General features: G+C 45.3%; 2 protein-coding genes across 3 annotated transcripts; one reads left to right on the forward strand and one right to left on the reverse strand.

The window, feature by feature from the left end:
• Window positions 1–611: 611 nt before the first annotated feature.
• On the forward strand, window positions 612–3,467 carry LOC123181522 (probable methyltransferase PMT21). Its single transcript, XM_044593801.1, has 4 exons — window positions 612–943; window positions 1,089–2,646; window positions 2,732–2,809; window positions 2,886–3,467. Exons 2-4 carry the CDS (start codon window positions 1,115–1,117, stop codon window positions 3,100–3,102), a joined length of 1,827 nt encoding a protein of 608 aa, XP_044449736.1. The 5' UTR covers window positions 612–943; window positions 1,089–1,114; the 3' UTR covers window positions 3,103–3,467.
• Window positions 3,468–3,472: 5 nt separating this feature from the next.
• On the reverse strand, window positions 3,473–15,819 carry LOC123181520 (uncharacterized). Of its 2 annotated transcripts, none has more exons than XM_044593800.1 (23): window positions 15,229–15,819; window positions 15,072–15,122; window positions 14,873–14,973; window positions 14,633–14,723; window positions 13,205–13,339; window positions 12,845–13,111; window positions 12,667–12,745; window positions 12,135–12,229; window positions 11,969–12,052; window positions 11,807–11,881; window positions 11,682–11,729; window positions 11,175–11,270; window positions 10,861–11,090; window positions 6,753–10,138; window positions 6,561–6,634; window positions 6,360–6,440; window positions 5,787–5,858; window positions 5,615–5,708; window positions 5,462–5,525; window positions 4,769–4,897; window positions 4,515–4,632; window positions 4,260–4,336; window positions 3,473–4,181 (listed from the first exon to the last, which is right to left on the reverse strand). In XM_044593800.1, the coding sequence occupies exons 1-23, from the start codon at window positions 15,763–15,765 to the stop codon at window positions 3,818–3,820; spliced, it is 6,348 nt and encodes a 2,115-aa protein (XP_044449735.1). In that variant the 5' UTR covers window positions 15,766–15,819; the 3' UTR covers window positions 3,473–3,817. The 2 variants fall into 2 exon arrangements, with proteins under 2 accessions (XP_044449735.1, XP_044449734.1); XM_044593799.1 differs by having other exon boundaries at window positions 5,603–5,708.
• Window positions 15,820–16,296: the final 477 nt, after the last annotated feature.

Genomic DNA, 16,296 nt, shown 5'->3' on the forward strand with positions numbered 1-16,296 from the left:
GACAGATATTTACTTGCATGCGATTGCAATTTTCGCCGTCCACAGCTTCCACGGCCTGGGTGTGGACGAGTGGGGCAGTCGTCGTGGGTGGTGGCGCACCCACCACTCGCAGACTCGCTCACTCCCTCACTCCACCGAGCTGACTGATTAAATGCGATCCGCCAAACCCATCTTGTAATGCAACGCTAACAGCCGAGACAAAGCCAACAATGTGATGTACGACCGGCCACGTCGAATTAAAGAATGAAATTCACGCGCGTAGATGTGCAGCTACTACTACATTTTAGCCATACGTACGTCCGTGCATGGGGCCGGGATCCACTCGTTCGGTTGACGTTGAACACGCAAGGAAATCAGTCAATCTTTGCAATCAAGACGAAACAGTCGGTCTAAACAAGCATGTGACTTGTTTTCACCGGATGTACCTACATGACAGTAAATCATTTGTAATTCTGCTTGCTTTAGGTTGGCCGAGTCGGGGCGTTTCCAATGAACCCATGATAATAATGCACTCAGTTGTTTTTGACGGAGGAAGACGACGATGGTGATGGGAGTGGGCGCGCGCCTAACCGTCGTCAATGGGGTCTTTAAAACTCCCCGAGTGTCCGGCCTACACAAACAGAGGGCGGCCAGGCCACCGCTAGAGATACTCCCATAATTGTCTGCCCAATCAACCTGCCAATTCTCGTTTGTTACGATCTGGTCGTTTTGTTTAGGCGTGATAATCCTTCTGGTTTTATATTCATTCAGCTTCAGATCTAATCTAGTAATGGAGTAGTAGTAACGTAAATCTCCTCGGCGCGCCGAGAGCCGATCAGCCGACACGCATCTGCCTTCCTTCCCCGCTAGCTATATATCGACCGACCGATCGATCATCTTCAAGACCTCGCAACCTCTGCTCCCTGGTTCCGTCTGGTTCCAAACTTCCAATTCAACCCAAAAGGTACGTCTTTTGGTTTCCTTGGTTGATAATTTCGTTGCGTATCTGGTCCGGAAATCGCGTGCGTATTCTCGTACGGGGTTTGTTACCGATTCTGATGCCCTGCCCTCAACAAACTTTAAAAAATCTGACCCAATCCCATCCGCAGGGCAGGGCAGGGCAGAGGGCACGGCGATGAAGTACAGCAAGGAGGCCAAGCCCGAGAGGGCGGGCGGCGGCGGCGCTGGGGCGAGGGCCGTGCCGGTGGCGCTCATGCTGCTCCTCCTCTGCGGCTTCTCCTTCTACCTCGGCGGCATCTACAGCACCGGCCGCACCTTCACCTTCTCCTCCACCACAACCAGCATCATCCCCATCGTCTCCACGGCCAAGCAGGAGGGCTCTGCGATCGCCCTCGCCATTGCCAGGAACGGCAACGGCGACGACGAGGTGGAGTTCTCCGAGTGCCCCGCTGACTACCAGGACTACACCCCCTGCACCGACCCCAAGCGGTGGAGGAGGTACGGCAACTACCGGCTCAGCTTCATGGAGCGGCACTGCCCGCCGCCGCCGGAGCGCGCCGTCTGCCTGGTGCCGCCGCCGCGGGGCTACAAGCCGCCCATCCGCTGGCCCAAGAGCAAGGACCAGTGCTGGTACCGCAACGTGCCCTACGACTGGATCAACAGCCAGAAGTCCAACCAGCACTGGCTCCGCAAGGACGGCGACCGCTTCACCTTCCCCGGCGGCGGCACCATGTTCCCCAACGGCGTCGGCGCGTACGTCGACCTCATGGCCGACCTGATCCCCGGCATGAAGGACGGCAGCGTCCGCACCGCGCTCGACACGGGGTGCGGCGTGGCCAGCTGGGGCGGCGACCTGCTGGCCCGGAACATCCTGACCGTGTCGCTGGCGCCCAGGGACAACCACGAGGCGCAGGTGCAGTTCGCGCTGGAGCGCGGCATCCCGGCCATCCTCGGCATCATCTCCACGCAGCGCCTGCCCATCCCCTCGGCCTCCATGGACATGGCGCACTGCTCCAGGTGCCTCATCCCGTGGACGGAGTTCGGCGGGCTCTACCTCATGGAGATCCAGCGGGTGCTCCGGCCGGGCGGCTTCTGGGTGCTCTCCGGCCCGCCCATCAACTACGAGAACCGGTGGCACGGCTGGAACACCACGGTGGAGGCGCAGAAGGCCGATTTCGACCGGCTCAAGAAGATGCTCGCCAGCATGTGCTTCCGGCTGTACAACAAGAAGGGCGACATCGCCGTGTGGCAGAAGTCCCTCGACGCCGGCTGCTACGACAAGCTGACGCCGGTGACCACCCCGGCCAAGTGCGACGACAGCGTCGACGCCGACGCGGCGTGGTACGTGCCCATGCGCTCCTGCGTGACCGCGCCCAGCCCCAAGTCCCGCGGCAAGGCGCTGCCCAAGTGGCCCCAGAGGCTGGGCGTCGCGCCGGAGCGCGTCTCAGTCGTCCCCGGCGGCAGCGGCAGCACCATGAAGCACGACGACGGCAAGTGGAAGGCGGCGGTAAAGCACTACAAGGCGCTGCTGCCCGCGCTGGGGAGCGACAAGGTGCGGAACGTCATGGACATGAGCACCGTGTACGGAGGGTTCGCGGCGAGCCTCGTCAAGGACCCTGTGTGGGTCATGAACGTCGTCTCCTCCTACGGGCCCAACTCCCTCGGCGTCGTCTACGACAGAGGACTCATCGGCACCAACCACGACTGGTACGCATTACCTCTTCTTCCAACTGCATCCTGCTCGACTCTCTGTTCCACATTGCCAGAATGGAATTAACCTGCTGGTTCCTAGGTGCGAGGCCTTCTCCACGTACCCACGGACGTACGATCTGCTGCACGCCGACGGCCTCTTCGCCGCAGAATCACACAGGTATGTAATGTGCTGCTGCCCACATATTCAGCAAGGAAGATCTCAAGTTGCTAACCGATTGTCCCTGGCATTGCAGATGCGAGATGAAGTTTGTGCTTGTTGAGATGGACCGCATCCTTCGTCCGACCGGCTACGCCATCATCCGGGACAACCCCTACTTCCTCGACTCCGTGGCCTCCATCGCGAAGGGCATGAGATGGACCTGCGACAGGCATGACACCGAGAACAAGGAGAATGAGAAGGAGAAGCTCCTCATCTGCCACAAGCAGCTCTGGTCGGCAAAGAAGGCATAGTCACGAACCAGCAGCCCCAGTGACAGGAATTGACCATGATCCCAGTGGAAAGGCGAGGGTGATTCATAGTCGACACTTTGATAGAACAAGGAGGGGTTCATAGTCATCAAAATAAATTAAACAAGCAATATATATAGTTTATCTTGTCATATTCATATAGGAGGATCCAATAGTTAGCTATTGATCACACAACAGTTGATTCTTTTTCTTTGGGGAAAGATAAGGGGAGGTAAAGTTTGATGAGTCACCTGTAAGTTGTTATCCGAATACTGTATGCATGTCTATAGCTAGTCGGCACTGCGATTGTAATCGAGCAATCAAGCGGGGTGGCTATAATTATTATTTATTCAAATATTTATGGAGCACGAAGTGATAGTGATGCAGTACTATTCCTTGCCCCAGAGCAGCGATGAGTTAGTTGTGTGTTGCTGTCAGCCTGGTGCGGTGCAGCCAATGTGTACCTCACCCCCAATCTCTTTGTTTTCTAGTTACACCAGTGTTTGTAACACTGACGCTGCAGCTTTGAACTAGTACTACATGATACAAGACGCAGAATCAAGAGATGCATTGCATAATTGACCAAAGGACTAATGAGTAGAGTAGAGTAGAGTAGTGACCACTGACCACCATGACTACTGGAGAGTAGATGCATTGCATAACTGACCAAATGACTACTGAATAGAGTGGTGGCCACCATGGGTGGAGTGGCTTGCCTTCATTGCTTCCGCTCCCATTTACCTTCACGTCTACCGTCCCGCTCTCTCCGCTCCATGACTTGCCTTGACGACTTGCTGCTGCCGCCAGCTCGTGTCCCATGCCTCGAGCCTGAACCCGGGCCGTCCAACTCCGGATCTCCCATGCTGCTGGTATCGCCGCCGGAATCCCTGCTTCCCTCCGCGTTCTCCTCGTAGCCGCCATCGCTGCCACGGTCACGAGATTGCAGTATCGTAGGGAACGACGATGGCCTTGATGCACCACCCATCACGACCGTTGGTTGACCCTCATGGCCTTGGCCGCGGCTTCCCTCCTGCTGTGCGCCTCTACCATTATCCCTTTCGCGGTATCTCTCCCTCGCCCGGCTGCGCAATGTTGCCAATTACAAAGATGTTGCTAGAGATAGTACCAGGAATGTGCGAATCGGCAGAATCAATCAATACCTGCTGGGGTTGGCTGAGAACTCCCGCCTTGATGACCGCCCCAACTCAACCTGCTCCAGCTCACGTTGAAGCTCTCTCTGCACAAGTCAATCAGCACAGCATATGATGCAGCAAGAAAAAACAACGAAATGGTTTGCTAAGTCTGGAGCTACAGCTATTCTCTTTGGCTGGATGCGTCATGGATTGATGGCAAACAAAACATGCCACGATACCAATAACCAATTTCAATTCGAAAGGGTAAATTATAACATATACCTGAGTTTGTTTCTCCCTTTCCATATCGAGGTTATATTGCAGTTCCCTTGACTTCACACGCTCGAGATCCAGCTGTCGCTGCCTTTCGATGTCACGCTCCATCTCAAGAGTTCTTTCCCTGCAAAGATAATACAACGAGAAAATAAGAACAAGCACATATAATGATGCAGAGGCCGGGGATTTGAACCTCCTTTCCTAAAGAAGAAGAAAATGTCGTCTCTGACATATCAAATGAAAAGGCAACAGCTCCAAACCTATCAAGCTCTTGCATAAGCTCCATTTCCTTGCAACTCGTCTCTTCCAAGTACTTTTCACGAGTATGTCTGATAAGCAATTTCTTCTGTCGGCGTGCTATAATTTCCTCTCTGAGCTTGGACCGTTCTCTATCAAGTAAAATACATGTTAGCTGCATAACAAGTAACGCTGACAATAAGTTCCAATGATTCTATCCATCAAAAAAAAAGTTTCAATGCTTCAAAATTAAAATTAAACTGGTGCAAGAAAATGATACTATTCATGGATAGACAAAGCTTTCTTATGAAGCTTCATACTAAAACTTATCACTCTCAAGGCCCAGAAAAGGAATAGGATTTAGAAATTTAGTACTCCTTATTATGCAGCACTTCATGCCTCCATCAAAACCAATGACTTGCTTCATGTAAATCTTAATGGTCTCTGAGGTACATCTTTAACCATTATTTTTGTTGGGAATATTTGTAAGGCAAGATAAGAGTACTAAAATTGCTGTACTTATCATGATGAGTCTAATCTTCACAGTGCAAATTTAAACTTTAAAAAAGGTTGCATTGTCAAAGGTAAAAAAAATACACCCGCACCCACACACTTCCCACGGTGATAAGAATGTTTTGCCCAGGGAAAGTAACTGTCAGGAGCTTGAGGAATAAAGTACACTTGGACCAGGTGTAAAATGTGATATGTCAACTTACAGGGACCGTATATCTTCACGGATCTGCTGAAGCTGTTTATTAACTTCACTACTATCCTTGTAATCTGTATATGTAATTACATTACTGCACATTAAGGGAACAATATTCATAATAATAGTCCTTAATAGTCACTAATCTTACATGATAACAGGCCTGGAGCCACAGTATCCTGGGGACGTCCGACAAATTTCCGAACTGCTTTCTCGTTTTTAATAAGCTCCAATTCAATCTCAGCTTCTTCAAGTTCCTTGGTGTTGTAATTATTTAAGTGTCAGAATAAGATATTGAAAACATGGCGGCCAGAAACCCTGGTTGTATCTCTAACCTGACATTCCTGATCAGATCTGATTGAGAAGAACTCAAAGTAGGACTCAACAGAACTCAAAGAGGACAACACCTATCAAAAAGGATTCACAAAAGCAGGTTACCAGCATGGACTGGAGTTTGAAATTAACACCCTATGCGCACCGCAACTTAGGGTATCAGGAGTATATATTTGAACAAAAATACAAGCATGCCAGTGCTGCCTATTCCAGTCTTGCTTGCAAGCATTTTGGTTTTCTGGAAGATGAACATGAATTCCAAAACTTTCAAACTAACAGTAATTGTTGTTATTGCATACTATTACAAAAAATTCTTCCGTCAAGAATTCTAAAGGTCAAGGTAATTTCCTCCAAGCCTCCAAGAATGACTAGAAGTTTGCTATTTCAAGAAGTATTAAGCACTTATATTGTTAGGTACAAAAGTGCACGCACACTCATCAATGTGAATCTCTGTTGAGTTTAGAACTGAAACTGTGATGGATGGCATAGACTTAAGTAATAAAGCAGAAACAGAAGTAACAATGCTACAGATACAAAATATGCATTTCAGAATGAATCATAAGAAAGATTATGACCTGAAGAATTGATTCACGGATATCCTTATAATCAGTGTTCACTGGTTTTGTAGTAGATCCTGCGAGAAGTTCTTTTACAACCTAAAGAGACACAGAGTCAGTACTTGGTAGCCAGAACATGCACAAAATAATATTGAATCCGTTAGCTGTGATCCTAGGATAGAAGACGGTTGAAGGAAGGAGAGAGAGAGAGAGAGAGACCGTTTTAGCATCAGATTCAGTTCTTAGCTGACATAGAGCTCGACAGAGATCTTTCTCGACATCACCAAAACCTCCTAATAATACATCAGAAAATAGTAAATAAAGTACTTGAATAATCAGTTGTTAAGGTTGAACCCCACATAAGGGCACAAGTACAACATAAATGTGGGTAATCGAGAAGCATTAATTTACCAGTTAGTGATGTTTGCATGTTTTCCAATTTCCTCCAAACAGATTCAGGAATCAAAGCAATATCTTCAGAAGAAGAATAAAGACATGCCTTTGAAAGCAACAGTAAGGACATTCGTGTCAAATAGCCCTCTTCAATTACACATGAAAGTTGCCCCACACCTTTCAGGATACTGTCACTTGATGCAAGAAATGACCGCAGATGATTTTTATCAATAAATGGAACATATTCAGTGAGCAAAGCCATCGCATGATTCCTTAATAGCATAGAAGAGTCATAGAGAGCCAATGCTGCTATTCTGTTCCATGTATGAGTAACCAAATGGGACGTCATTGTTGAACCAGATCCGACTTCAGCAGTACCCGCCAAGTGAATAATCCTCCCAAGTTGCTGCAATGCAACAGAGCGTTGTTCTGGTTCAGCGTGACTCAACATTGTACAGAAAAGATTAATCAACGAGGTTTCACTATTCTTGAGGTCTTCAATTCCACCCGAAACCAATAACGATAACCACTTCTCTGTCTGCAGTCTCCAAGATATCCTAGGTGCATGAGAGCAGAAGTGCTCGATTGCTGAACAAGTGGCACTAAGAACATTACCCCAAGCAAGAACATTAGGTAGTTTAATCATATAGTCAAGCATAGAGGATGCCACCTGCCAGCACTGCTTTTCCTGATTTCCTAAAATGGTTTCTGCAAGACCTTCAAGAGCACTCTCCCAGTGTTTTTGTACAAGCTCCACCTCTTGCCTAGTGCTACTAGAAATTGCGTTTCCTTGAGTAACAGCTTTTAAGCATTTCGCATACAGCAAACACTTTGCCATCAATGAAGACAGCCTAGAGGCCAACTGATGGTGCCATTTCCAGCTACTCTCAATTGACAGAGTAAGATGTGAAATGACCTTCTCCAGGGCATCACAAAATTCTATAATACAACCAGCAGGTGGCCCCTTCGACTTTTCCGCATTGTCTGTGGATTTAACTAGTAGCTGCTCTGTATCTTGTGAATTCTTCTCAAGTTGCATCATGGCATCCCCACTTATGGAATTTGCAGCCTCCCTAGACTGTTCTCTCACAGAAAGGATGATGATACCAAGTAATTCAATATTCTGAACTAGTATAGTTACACAACCATCAATAAGTGTATGAAAGCCTTCAAGATAACTACACAGCAGTGATGGTGGATCAGAACTGATAGAGTCTACCCATACTAGCAAGGAGTCCAATATTTCAATCCTCCTCTTAAAGGACAGATCAGGAAGCAGAGACCCCAGAATGAAGATCAGCAATGGGACCTGAATCTTATCACTGGTTGCATCCTTTGTATGTTTACCACACCGGATAATTTCAAACAACTCTTCAAAACAAATCAACTCAAAATCACTGCAGTCAGTTATATGACCCATCACTTTTTCATCATCAGTTCCCTTCCTTAAGAAATAAGATATCAATGGCTTCAGCAGACACAATACAGAGTCAAGGAAGGCCACATCAGCATAAGAAGCTCTACAAAGTGACACAAGAATGTGCACTACCCTTGGCATTTCAGGAACAATAGCCTCCAAGTGCTCAGAAACAACCGACTCGAGTAGATAGAAAACAACAGCCTTGGCATTAGCAGCAATATTACCTCTCAAAGAACTTACTCCGTTTGCAAGTACAAGATGCTCCTTGATGCCTTCAAGGTAAGGCCACATGCACATCTCAGAAAACCAACAAAGAACATCTTGTACTGCACTTTTCGGGAGACATTTTAACTGCAAACCAACAGCTTCCAAAATGGTCTCTCCAAATCCGTGAAATAGTCTGCTCATGCTTGGAAAAAAGAAATGTAGTTCAGGAAGTAAAATCTGAAACAGTTTGTTCGTGCTTGGTTTATCTGACGACATAGATTCCTTCTTAAGAAGCAAGTGATTATTGCAAGCAGATTGTTCAGTGTCAGCAGACTTGATCTTCTGAGTTGCAACTCCATCCATTAGACTAAGTTCATCAGTGAAAATTGACAGCAAAGTTGTAAGCTGTGAGAAATCAGAGGCAAGAAACAGTCTCTCATTTAAATATTCCTTGGCATAACGCGACACTGCCATCCATCCAAGAAATCGAGGAAGTGGGCTAGAAAACCTGGAAAATTCTGATATCTTATGCACCCATGCTGATGGAGGAACTAAGCTTCTAAAACGAAAACCATCTTTTTTAATGCTGACAAGTTCTCTAGTATTGTCGCTACCAGATGAAGCCAGAACCAGCTTCTGGAGAAGTGCCCAACGTCTTTGTAAACCATGTAATTTTACATTATCCAATTTCTTATCCCCTGCATTAACAGAGCTGTAAAGACATGCAAGCTGTCGGTTGAGGTTTTCAGCAGAATTCAATATGATATCGATCACATTATCTGGTGGACAAAATAGGTCAGTTGCTGAGTGCAACAAGAACAACAAGCTATCAAGAAGAATTTCATTAGCTAAATGCCCTTTCCTTCCAAATTGCTTCATAATAAAGTGCCAAAGCAGAGCTTGGTTCTTTCTGACCAAAGTTACAGCATCCACAAGGTCTGTAACTTCTGGTGAAATTTCTATAGGTTGCTTGTCATCCTCAGCATCATTTGGATAGACTTCACCGTCGGGTATCTTTGCATGGTATTCACAGTCAAATTTTGCAGCTTGCAGGAGTAAATCTAGGACAGCTCTATCCCGTTTATTCTCCAAACTGTGCACTGTCGCTAGATCTAAATCTTTCACACGCAAATCGTTCAACTCAAAGGAGGCATTCCGTTGTATCAACTCCGAATGAGTACGTTCAATTCGATCCAGAGGCTCTGAATTAAGCCGTAAATTCAAGAGAAAAAATGGATTAACATAGCATTCTGCAGCTAATAGCAAAGCATCAATTCCGGCATTATGCCCCTCAATTGTTGGTTCCTGTTGCATACACAGATTCAGTGCTAAGCGACGAAATTCTAGAGCTCTTAATTCACAGTTCTCTTGGTTCAACAGTTGTAGATAATCAGCCCGTGCATCATTGTAATCATCAGCAACAGTATCTTCCAACTGGAAAAGGCCAGCTGGTAATTTTACATTGGTTTTCCTGCCCACAGGGATGTTCTGGTCAAAATTTGTACGTACTTTATCATGGTCTTCTCGCAGAGTATTTGTCAACTCAGATTGCTTCAATTCTTCAGGAGCAAATAAAGAATTGTACTGTTCAAAACTTTCTATTCTCATAGCTATTTCAGATGTGTCTCGCCCGTCAACAACTTCAGGGTTGCAAGAATGTGGTGCTGGACAATCTGAAACCGCCAAAGCTGCTTGATCAACCTCGGGCAATGAACTTTTGCAGAGATCAACGTCAGGTGGGAGTGGCATATGAGGATCCAAGATAGAAAGAAGTATACTGCAAGTTAAAGTTAGATTTAGTATATTTTACTAGCATACAAAGCAATTTTATAATAGGCCTAATGATGAATTTGCTCAATACATTTTCATGTGCCCGATCTAAATATTTGACAAGATAATGTTGTTGCACAAATTGGTCCCTCAACTTCCACTCATGGCTCGTTTTGTCCCCTCAATTTTTGGAAAGAGCAAATTAGTCACCGACTTCCAGAAATAGTTCAATTTTTGCTAAAGAAATATTTGTTTCAACCGACGCCACAAGCTGGGTTGGTAAAGCTTGTGCCCATGGATCTCATTTTTTTGGTCGCGAGATCTTATGGGTTTCACCTCTAGCCTACCCCAACTTGTTTGGGACTAAAGGCTTTGTTGTTGTTTTGTTGTTGACGCCACAAGCTGGGTTGGTGGGACATGTACACACTAAGCTGGCCAACTTGAGTGTCAATTCAGTTCATTGCCTCTTTTAAACAACTTCAAGAGTTTAAAGGGCAACTTGGCAGCAGTTCAGTTAAACCAAAGTAAGTGAAGTGTAAACGACAAGTTTATGCATTAGCCAAATATATATTGTTGCTATAAAATAGGAATATGAATGTGTGAGTTGTGACCAAGGGGTTAACTATTAGATAATTATAAGAGTATTTGCTTCTCATCAATCAGCATAGATTATTACTCACTGTACTCGTAACCTTATGTTGCACCTGCATGTACATATAGCTTACCAACCTTGGGGCAACAGCACCTCGCCGCCATTCAAGTTCCAAAGAAGGGAGTACAGCAGGATTCTTTGCAGCTGTACGAATAATGTTCAAGGCCATATCGCAAACTTTTGCCTGTTTCTCCAGATACATAGCAGACACACCACCAAATGATATTCTGTCTTTCATTGCACTTATAGCATGATCAACAAAAGGATCTAGCATCTCCAGAATGAAAAGTATTTTATGCTTGACTTCCTGAAAGTAGGCAGTTATAAGATGCATGTTCAAGAAGTATTACAACAATCACTGAGAAATATCACGAAATGAAAGATGGATTACTTTGTATTCTGCGAGAACATCATCCATATTCCCTGATACGGCCAATAAAATATACTTCAGCGCCGCACGAGAACGGGAAAGAGATTGCCCAACTCCCTGACCAGCGTCACACATAAATCAAATCGTCTGATTGCCACGTGCATATGGAAAACAGTAAGCAATTTAACCAACCAAACATTATGCTGATTCAGGATGATGCAAAAGTAAAGTACCATGGTCATGATGGAGACTGTAACACTACAAACTCTGCTCGAACAACTGGGTGTTTCATCTTAAATACAGCACAGCAAGACATACTAGCTCAAAACAACAGTACGCCCCTTCAAAAGTAGTACCCAAAAGGAGATAAAACTTAAACTGAAGCATTATTTTGTTTATTTGTTATGTATAGGCACAAAAGTAGGCCCTAAAGAAAGGATACAAAATATGCCAGATTACATCACTAAAAGATAATTTTCTAGATTCCCAGCATTGCTCATGTAGACTAGGTTTCCAACACACACATACCTGGATAACACCCAGGAGATCCTCCAGAAGTTCAACTGCAAGATCTACCTGTTTCATGAGTATATAATGTCATAAATAGGAACAAATTATAAAATCCATAACTGTGGACAAAATCATAAAGAGACCTTTGCTGTGATCATGGGCACCCAAGGTGATAATGGTCCCCTGCACAAATCAAGCAGAACACATGCTGCTTTTGCCTAGTAGTGAACATAAGAAACATGTCAACAATCTACTGAAGAAAATAAATACTTCTACAATAGAGAGTTCAGAGTTGCAGAACGAACATGTGATGGCAGGTATGATGAAAGATAACCAGCACAACCTCTGAGAAGAGGATGAAAAACTGATGATACCGACATTGACACAATCTGCAGCCACAAATACCTTGAGAAATGGTAAGTGATGCCACTAATGCATGAAGAAGAGAACAGATCATACAAATCGAGGTACCTGGGAAAGAGCATTGTGAACATCTGGATGGTTCCATTGGCTAAAACAATCATCAATCTGTTCGGTAGGGCCAGCACTAAATGGAGGACGAAGTGCTATGAAAAACACACAAGAGCAACATCATATTATCAGATTCTACAAAGGCATACATGCCGTATACTGACACCCTTGCAGGTAGATCTGCCCCCATTTTTTTACTTTTAGAAGGGGTGCGGTTGGTTTATATTTAAACCTAAGGACATCAGTAACCAAGAATCCATAGGATAAAATCCTGGAAAATGCAAACGAACTAACATTTGATTGGACTCAATCCATAGTCTTTAGCCACAAGGCACGGGTGTCGCACTAAATGCGCTAGCCAATGGCCAAGTAGGCCTTGCATCTTTTTAGTATGGGATATTAACATGCGGGAAGGTGTAGATTGTTTGGTAGCCAAAGTTGTTACTCAATCATACTTCTGCTAATTCTCATTTAAGAGTAGTCAGAGAAGCTAAAAAGCATTAAGTATGTAAGGTCATCTCCCAGTCAATACCTGGAAGAAGTGCTTGAACAAGCGGTAAGACAGACCACATGTCTGAAGTAGTTTCAGCAAGCTTGCAACCTAGTTGGGGCTGCAAGCACAATCAAGAAAATAAAACCAGCCTTTTAGAACAAAAGGTAACACATGGAAATTGGCAGATATAAGAATGACACAATATGACAAAGATAACCTGTGATGCAGCTGCATACAGTACATGAAGAATGCCTTCTTCAACAGCAGCAACATCCAAAATATTTAGAAAAGAGCCATCGAAGTGATTTTCTGATAAACTAAATTCTTCTCCAAACAAACTAGAGTAGTTTGTATAAGGCACTAGGCTGGAAGCATCACTTTTAGGAATTTCATCAGAGACTTCACTCGAAAGCATTCCACCATTAGGTATTGGCTCATCAACGAATGGCTCAGGCTCCAAAAGTTTTTGGAGCACCCTTGATGCCTTAGTTCAAAAGAGGCAAATGTTCAGAAAATACTCCGAGAGGAAAAAGTACATGACCAAAGAAGACAAAAAAAATATGGTCAAAGAACATACTCGATGGCAAACAATTGAGAGAGTTTTGTCTTTGTGTGCTTTCCTTAAGAGTAGTATAGCTGTTTCAGATCGAAATGCCAGCATACATGAAGCAGGCTGAACAGAAGATGGACTCCGTGCTCTCCTAGGTTGTGCCTGTACAAAAATAAAGAATTCAGAACACCAAAATCGACCAAAATGAGTGCATATGCGCTGTATGTTTCTATGCTCCCCAAGGGAGATACATCCGACTTGAATGTGGTTGCTAATCATTTACTGCTTAACCACCTTAACTTCCCTTATTCGTATGTGACAAATTCCTTTGAAGGGCACAGAGATGCTCTCCATGGAATAAAAACCTAGAGATGAGTATCATGCATGATACTTGAAAAAGATTTTTGTAAAATACAAGTCATGAATTGGTAGTTTTAATAACAGGACGGAGCGCTAAAATAAGTTACCATCTTTTAATTTTCATATTATCAAACTCAATATCAATTGTTGCAGAGCAATAGGTCTTCTACTGTTGTAGTTTTAATTGGAAGGATACCAGAAAATAGGTCCTTGGTGTTAAAGCTGAATGGCAGAGCACACAGTAGGACCACAGGCACATAGTCCAGATGTAAAATGGTACTAGCTTGCTAGCCCTAAATAAGACCACATGTTCGAACAAAGAACATTTGAATATGACTTCCGTTTTAAATACTTTAAACCATCAGGAAAACAGATACAACCAGAAATCACTCAGTTTCTTTTTCTACACATAAATTGGCAGTCACACAGAATAGGCTGGCTGTTTAGCAGTTCAGGTCATAAACCAGCGAGAAATATTCGTGTTCTCATGCATTTGCAAGCAACCAACAAACTGGGCAGATGTCAGTGCTCAGTGTTTCACTACAGGGGCATGGCCAACAAGGAATTTGTGCAATGTGATGACATAAATTAATGGAAGATCCTGGATAACATCAACCTAACACACTCCTACAGAACTCCAACAGCCGTTTTGTGAACTAGAAGTTGCTGACGAGACATGGTTATATCTCATGTTATAGTTTAGCAGTTGCCAGAATGCAACCATAAAACCATCTACCTCAACTACGTTAAATAAACACTCCTGCAAATATTCTCTAGTTCCTATCAGTCAAGGTAGTTCCAATCTCGGGTGGTCTTTTCAGAACTCACAGAGGGGGTGTATACAGTTAGTTAGTCAGCACTCAGTGCTATGGATAGTTAATATTCATTTAGAAAGAGATGTGCAGAAGATAAATGACTTGTTCCTATACTCATTTTACATAACTGGAAAGCTATGTATGACATAGAGTGGAGGTGCAGTACCATGTAATTAAGCTTTCAGCATTCATAGTTCTTACTGTAGCACACTACGATAGCACATAGCCAAAACTATATAAAAGGATAAAACAGAAGTGTGCGGAAAGAATATTTACATGCCTCAAAGTTTGAGGAAACAGTTGGAATAGAAGCCAGGCTAGTCTTTAGGGTATCTGAATCAACGGAAGAAATCGACGTTTTTGTAGCATCCCTGTAAATTTGGGGGAATGTGTCAATCAGATGGCATTGCTCACACACAGGTGGGTGCACGAGGGCGTGAACAGTAGTGCACATGCACATAATGTATGCAAACTAGAGATGAAGACTGGCAAGTAAGCATGTATGAGAAATGGGCCACACCTTTCGTTTATAAGGTTGAGGATTGGATAAAATGGGCCAGCAAGCAGAGCCAAAAACCAAACACTGCTCTCTGGGGTGTCTGTGATGCTATTAAGGTCAGCCTGCAGTGTGATGAGCAGCCAGCCAGCCGGTTAAAGGGGACACATGGGGGAAACTGCAAAATTAATAGCATATAGCCTAGGAGCAAGACTAATTTTACCTCAATCTGGGGCAGAAACGGTGGTAGCCTTCTTGCAATGTCTTTGAGTAACTAGATTTAATTTGCAATACAATTCATTCATCAGGATAGAGATACGTTAGCAAGACAAACATGAGAAATAGAGCAAGTAGAACACACATATATATGGCAGAGCTACCTGGAGATGCATATTGTGCGAAGAATGAGATTGTTTCTGCGAAGAGGATATTTGTGGTAACAAGTGGTTGACAAGAGGTTGGAATTCAGGTTCCAGGCCAGGTACAGGGATTCCGGTGAGCTGGATGAAGTAGATGGCAATGGGGCTTCCGCGCAGACAAGAGATGCGGACGTAGCGGCAGGGGGTGTGGTTGGCCGGGTACACCATGTCGCGCTTGGGAGCTTCGCCGCGCGGGCGAACCTTGACGAAGGCCTCGGGCTTGTAGCGCAGCCCGCCGGTGACCTCCCATTCAAGGACGGACTTGTTGTAGATGCGGATGTGGGAGACGAGGCACGGCTCGTTGAGCTCGAGGAGGATCCACTCCTTGGTGTTGGTGGCGGTGGACCAGTGGGAGCGGAGGTCGGGCTCCAGCACGTTGGCGGCCTTCTGCCCCGACGACTCGCGGGAACACGCCTTCACCCGGAAACCCAGAGCCACGCCACCGTCGCTCCACTCCTCCCCCCTACCCTCCCTCTCCCTCTCCGGCGCCGCCTCCATGGCTTCCCTAGTTCCCTGTCCGTGGCCGCGATTGGCTACTCTACTCTGTAGCAACACACACCGAGGGGGGAGGTTGAAGACGACGGGATGGGGGTATTCGCTGGGCCAAGAGCCCGAGATCGATCGGGCCTTTGACGGCCCATTAAGCGCTACCAAAACTTGTGTGACATTGTTTAGAGCAACTCCAATAGCTACTTTAATTCTCAAAAATGTCCAATAGGTACTGTAAAATACTTTCAGTAAAAATCATCTCACTGAATGACCGTATAATTTAGGGGAAGTTGTCTAACGCCTATTTCTCTCGGTCTCGCAAGTCAGTGGCACGGCGTTGCGAGGCGTGGCGACGGTGGCTGAATCAGTGAGGTGGGGTACAGGAGGTGCGGCGGCAGCATGACATGGCGGCGTGGCGGCGCAACCTGGCGGCCGGCCTGTTGGAAATATGCCCTAGAGGCAATAATAAAGTGGTGATTATTATATTTCCTTGTTCATGATAATCATTTATTATCCATGCTATAATTGTATTGACCAGAA

This window comes from Triticum aestivum, chromosome 1D, assembly GCF_018294505.1.
Source record: "Triticum aestivum cultivar Chinese Spring chromosome 1D, IWGSC CS RefSeq v2.1, whole genome shotgun sequence".
Taxonomy (NCBI): domain Eukaryota; kingdom Viridiplantae; phylum Streptophyta; class Magnoliopsida; order Poales; family Poaceae; genus Triticum; species Triticum aestivum.

Coding starts and splice junctions, on each gene's coding strand:
- LOC123181522 (XM_044593801.1), top strand. CDS start 1,115: ATGAAGTACAGCAAGGAGGCCAAGCCCGAGAGGGCGGGCGGCGGCGGC. Junction 2,647..2,731: donor ATCGGCACCAACCACGACTG/GTACGCATTACC, acceptor GCTGGTTCCTAG/GTGCGAGGCCTTCTCCACGT. Junction 2,810..2,885: donor TTCGCCGCAGAATCACACAG/GTATGTAATGTG, acceptor CTGGCATTGCAG/ATGCGAGATGAAGTTTGTGC.
- LOC123181520 (XM_044593799.1), bottom strand. CDS start 15,765: ATGGAGGCGGCGCCGGAGAGGGAGAGGGAGGGTAGGGGGGAGGAGTGG. Junction 11,091..11,174: donor ATGTTCTCGCAGAATACAAA/GTAATCCATCTT, acceptor GCCTACTTTCAG/GAAGTCAAGCATAAAATACT. Junction 5,526..5,602: donor GGCTCCAGGCCTGTTATCAT/GTAAGATTAGTG, acceptor TTACATATACAG/ATTACAAGGATAGTAGTGAA.